At 33.2% G+C, this 11854-nt stretch overlaps 1 protein-coding gene across 1 annotated transcript; it reads left to right on the plus strand.

The window, feature by feature from the left end:
• Positions 1–567: 567 nt before the first annotated feature.
• On the plus strand, positions 568–10562 carry LOC106476337 (fasciculation and elongation protein zeta-2-like). The gene is made up of 5 exons (XM_013936996.2): positions 568–675; positions 4940–5089; positions 6521–6623; positions 8243–8469; positions 10458–10562. The coding sequence occupies exons 1-5, from the start codon at positions 568–570 to the stop codon at positions 10545–10547; spliced, it is 678 nt and encodes a 225-aa protein (XP_013792450.2). The 3' UTR covers positions 10548–10562.
• Positions 10563–11854: the final 1292 nt, after the last annotated feature.

The raw sequence follows: 11854 nt of genomic DNA on the forward strand, positions 1-11854 counted from the left end.
GTAATAATCAAAAACTAATAATCAGAAAAGCTAATTCCATTAATTGATTAGCTTACAAGACACTAATCAATATCATTATGGCTCATAGGTAATTGATTAATTCATCCAGCTCTATTCCTTAAGGAACTTAGCTCTTCTGGGTTATATTTCATCTGGTTTGATCTTGCTAATCTTTATCTATTTATAAACACATTAAAAAAATAGCACCTTCATTTACAACCTGAACACCTGGTTAACAAATGTTAGTCTTAGTTGATATACATATGTATGCAAGATCACTTATCAGTCTTTCAGTATAGGTAATTATTAAATCCCCATACAGAAAACCTCAGAAAAATTCAGTTTCTCACACTTATCAGCATTCATGACTCCAACCTGCATGGTACAGTTACCTGTTCCAGCTGACACATCAGTAGTGGTTCATGCTGTACAAACACCTTTATGTAGAAACACAAAAAAATATGAAATTGTAAATGGCTCTGTTTTGATAACAGGTTTTCAAGTATTGTATCTCACTTCAAAGTAAATCGCTCTCTTTATTTAACAATTTTGCTTTCTATTTACAGAATGTGGTGGACTATCACAGGGAATTTTGGAAATATTCTTCCAATCGATTGGTCTAAGTCATATGCTCGGAAGATTCAACTTCCCATTTTCAACCTGAACAACAAGAAAGTAAGTAAAATCAAAAGTTAGTTAAAATAATCTCAACCTGAACCACAAGAAAATAAGTAAAATTAGAATTTAGAAATGCTACTCACCTCTCGTCAGACCAATGAACTGTTACCTCACACCACTGCCAAATATTTTGTGCACACGCAAACACTTGAATGAAACTCCCACCTTACATGTGTACTGTGCCAGTCTGATTCAGTCATGACCAGAGTATAGCCTTCCACCATTACTGCATCTAGCATGGAGAAATTACGTGTTGTTACTTATCAACACAATAATAGACTATTATCTGAACAGACATTCTAGTTTTATTCTTATTCATTCCCTGATGGTTTTCAAACTTTGCTTGTGCATTCTTAGTAACAGGAGAGTCTAATACATTTCCAAACAAACCTAAAGATAGACCCAAAACTGCCATTTCTTTTTTAATATGTGTTTGGTATTAAGGCTCATTTTATTCTGTTTTCGAAGCTTTAGTAAACATCTTTAAAAACACCAACTCAGTACTCTCATCCCATATTCAGTTGCCACAGCAGTCATGTGCCTCTTTTAGCCCCAATTTTTTTCTTTTTTTCAGGTCCTTTTTCAAACTTTTTAGTTACCTCTTCCATGAGTACTGAGATATGACTGGCTTCTCTTTCTGAACCCTTTGCAACTTATTCTCTTTACTGTCTTTCCCTGAAGATGTATTTTCTTTTGTTACTCGCTTCCTGGATGTAATGATCAGACATTTTTGACATTCATGCTTCTTATATTGTTTTCTTTTTTCAAGGAGAGCTGTGTTCTTATATCCTGATTGAGTTTTCCTACCAGAGACTTGTGCGAGACATATTCACTGCTGTTTTCCTATTATTGTGTTATCTATTCTGACTGACCTTGATTCTTCTTTTGATGAATATTTCTATGTCTGGTCAGAAGTCTGTTTCTATATATGCAAGAAGAGAATCGGCATATCTTATGGTTCTCATTCCACAGGTCTTGATTCATTGACTTTAACAAATTTATTTGTGTAGCTGATCCATCTTGTTTGTCATGTTGTTCCAGACCGCCTTAAGAATTAGTTTCAGGTTATATTTATTTTAGTTCATAATTTGGTGATGTCTTTGACCCCCCTGGCCTCCCTACCCAAAAGTGTACATCTCACAGGCTGGCATGGGGATGAATCTGCATAGCTTTTTAATATTTTACCTTCACTAAATTTCTGTATCTTTAGTTTTAGGATTCCAGTTGCCTCCTGAGCTTGGTAGAATCTGGATCTGGTAAGTTTTTGTATATTCTGCCTAGCACTTATTGTTAAATTATTTCCAGGTGTATGAAATTCTTGAGTAATTTTGACTTCAAAATGAACAATACATGTTTCAAGAATCTGTATTTATATCAATTTGTCCAATCAGGACTCTCACATGTTCTTTAACTACTGTGTTTGTCCTAGGTAACCCAAGTATTTGTATACTGCTGTATTCACAATTCTAAAGATGTCTGAGGTTTTGAAATTATTTTATTCCAATACTTACCTCCAGTGCCACTATAGCTATTCCTTGATCTCCAGGGTTTCCACTCTTTGCCCATTTAAGCATTAAAAACACTTGCTCCAGTCTTTTATACCCAACTCAAAGGCCCTTGGGGAATTCTAATTTCCAAAATTCTCCACTAAATTCAATGCACCCTCTATCTAGGTACTGTATATAAGTATCTTATTCAAATAATGTAATCACTTTTCTCCACAAAACATTTGGCACGGGTTTCTATAAACAGGAGTGTTGTGATTATTCACAATTTATGTTGCGACTTTGAACGTAGTATCTGTTCCTATAGTTATATCTTTGTTTATATTTATAAATTACTTTAATAAAAAACAAAAAACGAACCGATGGGTATGAATTTCTGAGTTAATGTTTATACTACGGAGGCCATCCAGACCTCTTCTCTTCTACCTCTGTTATCTGATGTTTGTCAACGTCCAAGGGAGAGGTCACTCTGAGTCGAGGCTGTCCATGATATGATTTGTTGCGAGATGGAAACATATATGTGGACCAAGGGTGTCTCTCCAGGGGGGTTCTGAGGCAGCTTTTGCAAATGACCTGGACTGGCTGGGGAGAACTTAGACTCCCTTTTTCCAGCTCCTTCTTTTATTAGGTTGGCCTCAACAGAGAATCATTTTAATCAGCCACCTCTAGCCCCTTTTCTCCAGTTGGTTATTTGGGTTATGAGGTTTTGGGGTCTTTCCTTTTGCATTTGACTCTACTCCTTTCTTGTTGGCAGAAAGGATGGCAAGTGATTATATTATCTGAATGAGGTGCTTTTATACAGTATGTAGATAGAGGGTGCATTGAAGTTGGTGGAGAACTTTGAAAAATTAGAATTTGCTTAGGGTATTCGAGTGGGGTATGAAAGGCTGGAGCAAGCATTTTCAATGCTTAGATGGGAAAGAGTGGAAACCCTGGAGATCGAGAAATAGCTATTGTGTCAGTGGAGGTAAGTGTTATTGGAAGTATATTTTCAGTTTAGGAAAATGTTAACTTGTATATAAAAAAAACAACAAAAAACATGGTTTCTACTCGTGTGAAACTCGATGTACGGATTTGTCTAATTGCAACTTTCACACATCACATATAACTCTGCATTTGTCTTGGATAAAAATTTCACCATCTATTACTGATGTTCCATGAGAGGGTGTTGTCCTTTGGAAGTGTGCAGAAGGTGCCATTTAGTGATGGATGAGGCCTCACTAGGTAACTTTCTTTCCGTGTCCTGCATATTCTTGCTCGACATTGGAGATATCGAAAATGGGACTAGAAGTATAACAAGATGTTTTAGCTCCAATAAAGATGGGGATCATTTATGGTTTTTATTCTTATTTCTTTCTTTCTTTCTTTATGTTTTGATGATACCATTACAGGAAATCCTTGTGGACTGTTTGGGTCTTTCTTCATGTCTCCTCGAACACCTACTAATTTGGCTAATTGTGCGACTCAATGGCTATTTTCAATATGGATGAAAAGGTGTTGTACTTCTGGAATACGTCCTTTCATAATATATGTCTAAGCTACTCTTGAGTATACAGTATTCCTCCTACCTGTCTATGCCATCATCTGTGGCCCACAGGTTCAATATGACACCTTCGTCTGAATTAAAGGGTGTAATATGTAAAGAAGAATGTCTCTTATCCGAGTGCCCTTTAGGTCCAGTCTTTTTATGAGATTGCTTGGCTCAAATTATTTTAAGGTTCTGGATTCTACTCTGACTGCTTGGCTACATATTTCTTGTAGTCTGGATTATCTTCCTACCCCGTAACTTGTAGTTTTATACTTCTCTGTTTCATGTTCACCAGTTCACACCTCATTTACAGTGTGGATATTCTGGCTTTCAATATTTCAAAAGTAAATACCTGATTAGAATTTTACATTGTTATAATTAAATGAGTTTCAAACAAGTACTTATCTTCCTTCCTGGATCTCCACAACCAAATTTTCATCATGGTGAAACTTTCAATAAAATTTAAATTTTGATTGGATAGCAGATCTTGTGTATCTTAAGGTTTCATTATGCTTATGCAATAAGTCATATGGAAGGCGGGAGAGTGGATAAGAATATTAAATAGCATATTCACTGCAATGCATAAAGGACATTCAGTAAGTCTGAGTCAACATGAGTTTAAACTCAATAAGGAAAGGCTTTCATTATTTCAGATGTAAGTACCTGTTTTAAATTAATTTTATTTCAAAAAATGTAAATGATCATCTCATCCTGAGCCAAAGAAAAGTAAGTATAAGATCAGAAGTTAATAGAAATTACTCTGAAAGTGAATGACAGGAAATAAGTAGAATAAGAAGTAAAAACATTACTCTCAATCTGAACCACAAGAAAGTAAGTAAAATAAGAAGTTAAGTAAATCCAATATTCTCAACCTGAACCAGAAAAAGAGTAAGTAAATCTGGTGTATTAAAAACAGAAACTTAAACCACAACAGAGTGAAAATATGTAAATAGAAGATGACTATATTCAACGAGAATAACGAGTAAAAACACTTAGAAATACGACATAAAAATATTAATCTTAAAACCTAAAAAAAAAGAATAAGTAAAACCAAGTGTAAGTATAATAATAAAAAAACTACCAGTATTATTTACTTATCCAGCCATCTTTTTCAATCTTCAAATATTGCAGAATAAACGAGCACAGAGATATTTTAAGGCTTCACTTACATACTTTTTATTGTGTTTTATATGATATGATAGTTTATTATAAGTGTTTGTTGTTTTAGGATAACAAGTTTGAGAATGAACTTGATGTTTCTGAAGACGAAGAATTAGCCAAAAACTTGGACATGCACTCCCTGATTCTAAACTCCATGCAACAGGAGCCTATTGTTACAGCAGATCAAGTCATAGAAGAAATAGATGAAATCATGCAGGTTTGTTACTTAAAACATATATTTATAGACATAAATAACATAAGCTTGGCATGTGTAAACCATGTTGTTGTTGTTTATGGATAAGAGATAACAGTAATAGATGAAATCATGCAGGTTTGTTACTTAAAACATATATTTATAGACACAAATAACATAAGCTTGGCATGTGTAAACCATGTTGTTGTTGTTTATGGATAAGAAATAACAGTAATAGATGAAATCATGCAGGTTTGTTACTTAAAACATATATTTATAAATATAAATAACATAAGCTTGGCATGTGTAAACCATGTTGTTGTTGTTGTTTTTGGATAACAGTACGTTAGAAAATAAAAACATTTTCAAGGTTTATTAAAAGTGACTAGGGGGTGAGATTTTGAAATTCTAAAATTTAAATATTTCAAACATTAAGCAAATTAGAAGTAAGAACAGAACAAAAAGCATGAGGACAGATGGCCATTTAGATCTTTGATCTCACCCCCCCCTCCCCATCCAAGAAAACTTAAAATACATCGAGACAGACAAATATTTTCAATACATGTAGGTCATGTGACCACAATACCAATGTAGGGGTGCATTGCATACCTTAGGTTGTACCAATAGATGTATAGAATATATTTAAAACATTTAAAAGCAAACTCAGATTTCATCAAAATGCAACATTTTTCATTGAAAATTACAAATTCTTTTGGAGGGGACATGATCCTGGAGCCCCAGTATTGCTTTGTCATTCATTTCCTTGTTCTTACAAAAGTAGTACTCCCCCCCCCCCCCTACCACACACACACATTTATAGATTTCTGCCTATGTCCCTGTATACTAATTTTCTTTCTTTGTTATTAATGTTTTTGTTAGTTTCCAGATCTGTTATTTTGTGTTGTTTCTTAATGTCCTCCTTCAGTGATATAACCATAAATTTGTGCTGGTGTTTCACAGAATTAATAGATGAGTCTGGTGAACATTCTTCATATTTAACCTTCTGTAGTATTTAGCTAGCTTTTATATGAAATGTAATTATTTTTAAGATATTGTTTATTGAATGAGGAAGGTTTCGGTCAATAACGGGCATGAATTTTATACTTTGTACTAATGGTTTATTAACACTTAATTAACCCTTAAAGGTGCTGTTATTTCACATGTGCTTAGTTTTCCTGGCTTGATGATGCTTCGTGTTAAATAACATTAACACTTCTTTTAAGTGATACTTATGAGAAAACATATGCCTGTTTATTGAAGTTCCAAACTTCAGTTTTAACACTTCTTTTAAGTGATACTTATGAGAAAACATATGCCTGTTTATTGAAGTTCCAAACATCAGTTGAAATAATGTAGTGAAAACACGTTTGTTTCTGTTTTAATCATATTGAAGTACCTGTACATTAAATATTGTTGGGATTTTTTGAGACAGCTATTGTGCTTGTGTATTTTTAGCAACAGGAGAGTCCCGTTACAGAAGGAACATTGTCTGATATATCCCCAGAAGAGCCTAAAGATAGCCCCAAAGCTGCCATTTCTTCTCTAATATATGATGGAAGTAAGGAATGGATTATTTGTTTAGTATTAACTCACTTTATTCTGTTCTTCAAGCTTTATTAAACACCTTCAAAAATATTGACTCAGTACTTTGACTTTTCATTTTTTCCCGTTGTATATCCAACATTATTCTGCTTGTAACCTATTTTACGAATATTGTAAAGTTGAAACGATATCTTCTACTCTAATGTAATTAATCTTTGTGGAAAATAAGCTAAAGAATAAGTAACTCTATTCTTATTATCATAATTATCTCAGAAAAATTAATTAATTATCACAAACCATATATTTTAACACTGTTTCACAAAGGTGCTTAGAAATCCAGACTCAAAATAACTCTTTCCCCTCTAGGCATTGTAAACAGTTTAATTTTATGATTTTTTACTGGAGCTCATTGAATTGTGACTTTCTAATATATAATTTCTAAAATAAATATTTATACAAGTTTCAGTTGTTGGGAATTTGTTCTTTAAGTTCTAAGTACTTGATTACACGAAGTATGTTTGTTTCTTACCTTCCTCTGGCTGAGGCAGAATGAATGTTCACTGCTGTGTGTTCTGTCTGTGTACCTCTCTCTCTCTCTTTTTCTGTGTACAAGATCAACTGAACATTTTTCTTCTGTTTTTGATCATATTTGGGGATATTGAAAAACAGTTACCCATTGGATTATATTTACTGTTCCTACTGTGAGTATGAAATCCAAAAATTTTAGCATTATAAGCTCTTTAGCTTACCACTGAACCACTAGGAGGCTATGAGGAAGTTATCCATTGGATTATATTTACTGTTCCTATTGTGGATATCAAATCCAAAATGTTAGCATTATAAGCTCTTTAGCTTACCACTGAACCACTAGGAGGCTATGAGGAAGTTATCCATTGGATTATATTTACTGTTCCTATTGTAGGCAGATTTTGTTAAACAAGACCGATGTCTGTAGGTTTACTTTCTTCTTAGAATTCTTCTCAAGAAGTCGATAAGCCGTCTTAACATTGTTAGAACAACGGGTAAAAGTTGTAGTTAGTGATGAGTTGGCCATTGTGAATATCAAATCCCAAAATGTTAGCATTATAAGCTTATTAGCTTACTACTGAGCCACTAGATGGCTATGAGGTGTGATCAGAAAGAAGTGGGATTTTATTCCTTGTAGGCCAATCACAATTAACAAATGAACATCAGTAAAATTAAGTAACCAGATATTAGTTCTTTACATAGAACCTGTTAGATTTGATACATTTAATTTATCATTCACTGAGTTTTACTTGTGTACGGATGCTTAAAATGTCATTTGATTAGTAGTGGTGCTTATATGTGCAGACAATTCTTGATAAGGCCAAAAGAATGGAATTGCAGGATAATAAGTGAGGTGTCTTTTTTTTTTTCGTGGGTTGGGATGATATCCTAACTTTTACATACAGCTCTTACACTGTTCTTTGAAACCAGTACCACTCACTATGGTCCTTTTATGTTGCACACTGGCTATCATAGAAATTGTTGATGCTGCTAAAAGTTGTTGTTGACATTACCTCTCACTGGCTGAAAGGTACTAACTTTTATTTCTGGTCAATCCTCATTAAAAATAAGTTTTGAAGCTCACATACTGACCATTTCATCCTTTAGAGCTCAAAACTCTCAACACATCACAGCTTCGTGAAGTCTTACTTCAATTGGAAACCCTGATTAAAGATAATTCAGAAACCCTGGTACGTCAGCTAGCCTTGAGGGATGAGTTAGAGTTCGAGAAGGAGCTGAAGAACACTTTCATCTCACTCTTGCTTGGGGTTCAGAACAAGAGACGTCAATACTACATGGAAAAAAAAAGAGGTCGTACCGGCACAGAACCAAAAGTAAGCAACATTCACAGGTACTTGGTAACACTTATATAACCACTGAAGTTCTGGTTTAATAACATTAACAAATACTAACTTGTTACTACTAGTATTAAGTTATCTCCAAGTATTTACAGAAAATAATAATTGGCAAACAAATGTGCATGCTCTATATTGAACTGCTTCTTCCGTGTAAACTTTCAGATTCCCGAGATTTCCTTACCCTTGTATTTGGGGGCTCTGGTATCTGTGGAACCAAAACTAGTCATGAGAGTCGTAAAACTCTTTTGACCTTAATATAAGGGATCAAATTTTCAAAAGTCTGTATTTAGATTATTGTTATAAATGGGTCTTTATATGTTAATACCAATTTCCAGGTGAATTAGTTCAGCAAAATCTGAGCCATGCAAACCCATTGACCCTCCATTTTATGGCCCTTTTTTATTCTGTTATACTCTGGAAAGGTCAAAAGAGTACAAGTTCAAGTTGTTTTTTCATAACTATAAGAGAAGTTCATGAGTCAAGTAAACAACTGATAACTATAAATATAAATTTTTCAATGAAGTTAATTTGAAATATGGAGATTGTAAATTCTAAATTTTTAATACAACAATTTGGGTATTTTTGTACCGTATAATATTTAATACATAGAATTTTACTTGCTCATTACTCTCACGAATTTATTGTCGATATTTTATTACCATTTTAAGGCAAAGTTATTTTCCAGAGTTTGTTTTGTTCCAGTTCCAAATTTCATTCTTCTATATAAAAAAATGTGAAACTAAAACTTTTAACATTAGGAACAGTTTCAGTATTTTTGTTTCACTTCATTCAAATGTAACAAGAATGATATGAACAGAGCCTTCATTTAATTGTTGACTTTGATTATCAGTTATCCTTATTCAAAATTTGATCTTCAAGTTACGAAACTAATGTCAACCAACAGTTTTTCATCTTTATATACCAGCTGTTCCCATTAGAAAATTAAGCACTTCAGCTCATTAGCATTTAAATGTGGTTGTGAGAATTTTGACAAGGATAGTTGCAGTTACTTAAATCTTTTGGCTTTGGATGTGTTGTAAGAGTGACAATCAGTCCTGTTGTTTGATTAAGAATAGCTGCTGTCAGTGGCTTTCAGCTTTGGGTGTATTGTAAGAGTGACAATCAGTCCTGTTGTTTGATTAAGAATAGCTGCTTCAAGAGGCTTTCAGCTTAAGGTGTGTTATAAGAGTGACGGTCAGTCCTGTTGTTTGATCAAGAATAGCTGCTTTCATCTTTGGGTGTGTTGTAAGAGTGACAATCAGTCCTGTTGTTTGATCAAGAATAGCTGCTTTCAGCTTTGGGTGTATTGTAAGAGTGACAATCACTCCTGTTGTTTGATTAAGAATAGCTGCTTCAAGAGGCTTTCAGCTTAAGGTGTATTGTAAGAGTGACAATCACTCCTGTTGTTTGATTAAGAATAGCTGCTTCAAGTGGCTTTCAGCTTTGGGTGTATTGTAAGAGTGACAATCAGTCCTGTTGTTTGATTAAGAATAGCTGCTTCAAGTGGCTTTCAGCTTTGGGTGTGTTATAAGAGTGACGGTCAGTCCTGTTGTTTGATCAAGAATAGCTGCTTTCAGCTTTGGGTGTATTGTAAGAGTGACAATCACTCCTGTTGTTTGATCAAGAATAGCTGCTTCAAGTGGCAAGTGCTGCTCACTAATTGTTTTACTTCTTGTGCATAGCTCATAATTATGAACAACTGTACCTGAGCTGTGATGGTTTCTCACCTGCTCATTTAGCTCACTGTGTGCATAAGATACCATTCAAGAGAAAAAACAACAATTACAGTCTTCTACTAGTAACAATTGATACAGACGTCGAAGATTAAACCAAAACAGAGAGGAAAAAATATTTCTAACAAAATTTACAGATTCAAATGTATCAAACATTAGGAATTAGTAAAAGTCTTTGTAATATGTAAGTAATTCAGATGTTAAGATAATAATTTCTATTCTCTCTTTTAGTACCTAACCACTGTCATTCCTTATACTGCTGAACAAGGACGACCAAACAACAGGTCATTGCAGGTTCTCATCAAAAGTAAGAAACAATGAAGCTCTGTGCTGGGTACACTTAAAATAACACTATTGTTAATATAATTATAATGTTGTTACAGTTATCAGAATAATACGCTACCAGTAATATCACTATAATGTTGCTTCTTATGTTTGATTATCATAACATTGTTACCTGTAATACCACTATAATGTTGTTTCCTGTGTTATAATATCATAACATTATATTACCTGTAATACCACTATAATGTTGTTTCCTGTGTTAGAATATCATAACCTTATATTACCTGTAATACCACTATAATGTTGTTTCCTGTGTTAGAATATCGTTATGATATTCTAACACAGGAAACAACATTACAGTGGTATTACAGGTAATAGAAGGTTATGATATTCTAACACAGGAAACAACATTACAGTGGTATTACAGGTAATATAAGGTTATATTGTTACCTGTAATACCACTGTAATGTTGTTTCCTGTGTTAGAATATCATAACCTTATATTACCTGTAATACCACTATAATGTTGTTTCCTGTGTTAGAATATCATAACATTGTTACCTGTAATACCACTGTAATGTTGTTTCCTGTTTTAGAATATTGTAACATTATATTACCTGTAATAGCACTATAACGTTGTTTCCTGTGTTAGAATATAATAACATTATATTACCTGTAATACCACTATAATGTTGTTTCCTGTGTTAGATTATCATAACATTATATTACCTGTAATACCAGTATAATGTTGTTTCTTGTGTTAGAATATCATAACATTATATTACCTGTAACACCACTGTAATGTTGTTTCCTGTGTTAGAATATCATAACATTATATTACCTGTAATACCACTGTAATATTTTTCCTGTGTTAGATTATCATAACATTATGTTACTTGTAATATCACTGTAATGTTGTTTCTTGTGTTACAGTGTCATGTTGTTACTTGTGTTATTTATTATGGTTTTATCTGTGATGCAGTTATCATAAACAAAGTTACCTGTAATTTCATGGTAATATTGTATCTGATTGTTTCTATGAAATGTGTTATTTAATACAATAATATAAAGATGAGTGATATATTTATATATTTTTTGTGTTACTCTTTACTATTCTTGTTATAACTGTTGTATTAGACTGTGACTGCAAGTTACAGAAGGATTTTGTAGTTGTTAGTTGATGTGAAAAATTGGCATAGATGGTATATGTAATTGTTAATTGGTGTGATAAACTGCCATAAATTGTTTTTGTAGTTGTTAGTTGATGTGAAAAATTGGCATAGATGATATATGTAATTGTTAATTGGTGTGATAAACTGCCATAAATTGTTTTTGTAGTTGTTA

Source organism: Limulus polyphemus, unplaced genomic scaffold (genome assembly GCF_000517525.1).
Source record: "Limulus polyphemus unplaced genomic scaffold, Limulus_polyphemus-2.1.2 Scaffold10320, whole genome shotgun sequence".
In the NCBI taxonomy this organism is placed as follows: Eukaryota; Metazoa; Arthropoda; class Merostomata; order Xiphosura; family Limulidae; genus Limulus; species Limulus polyphemus.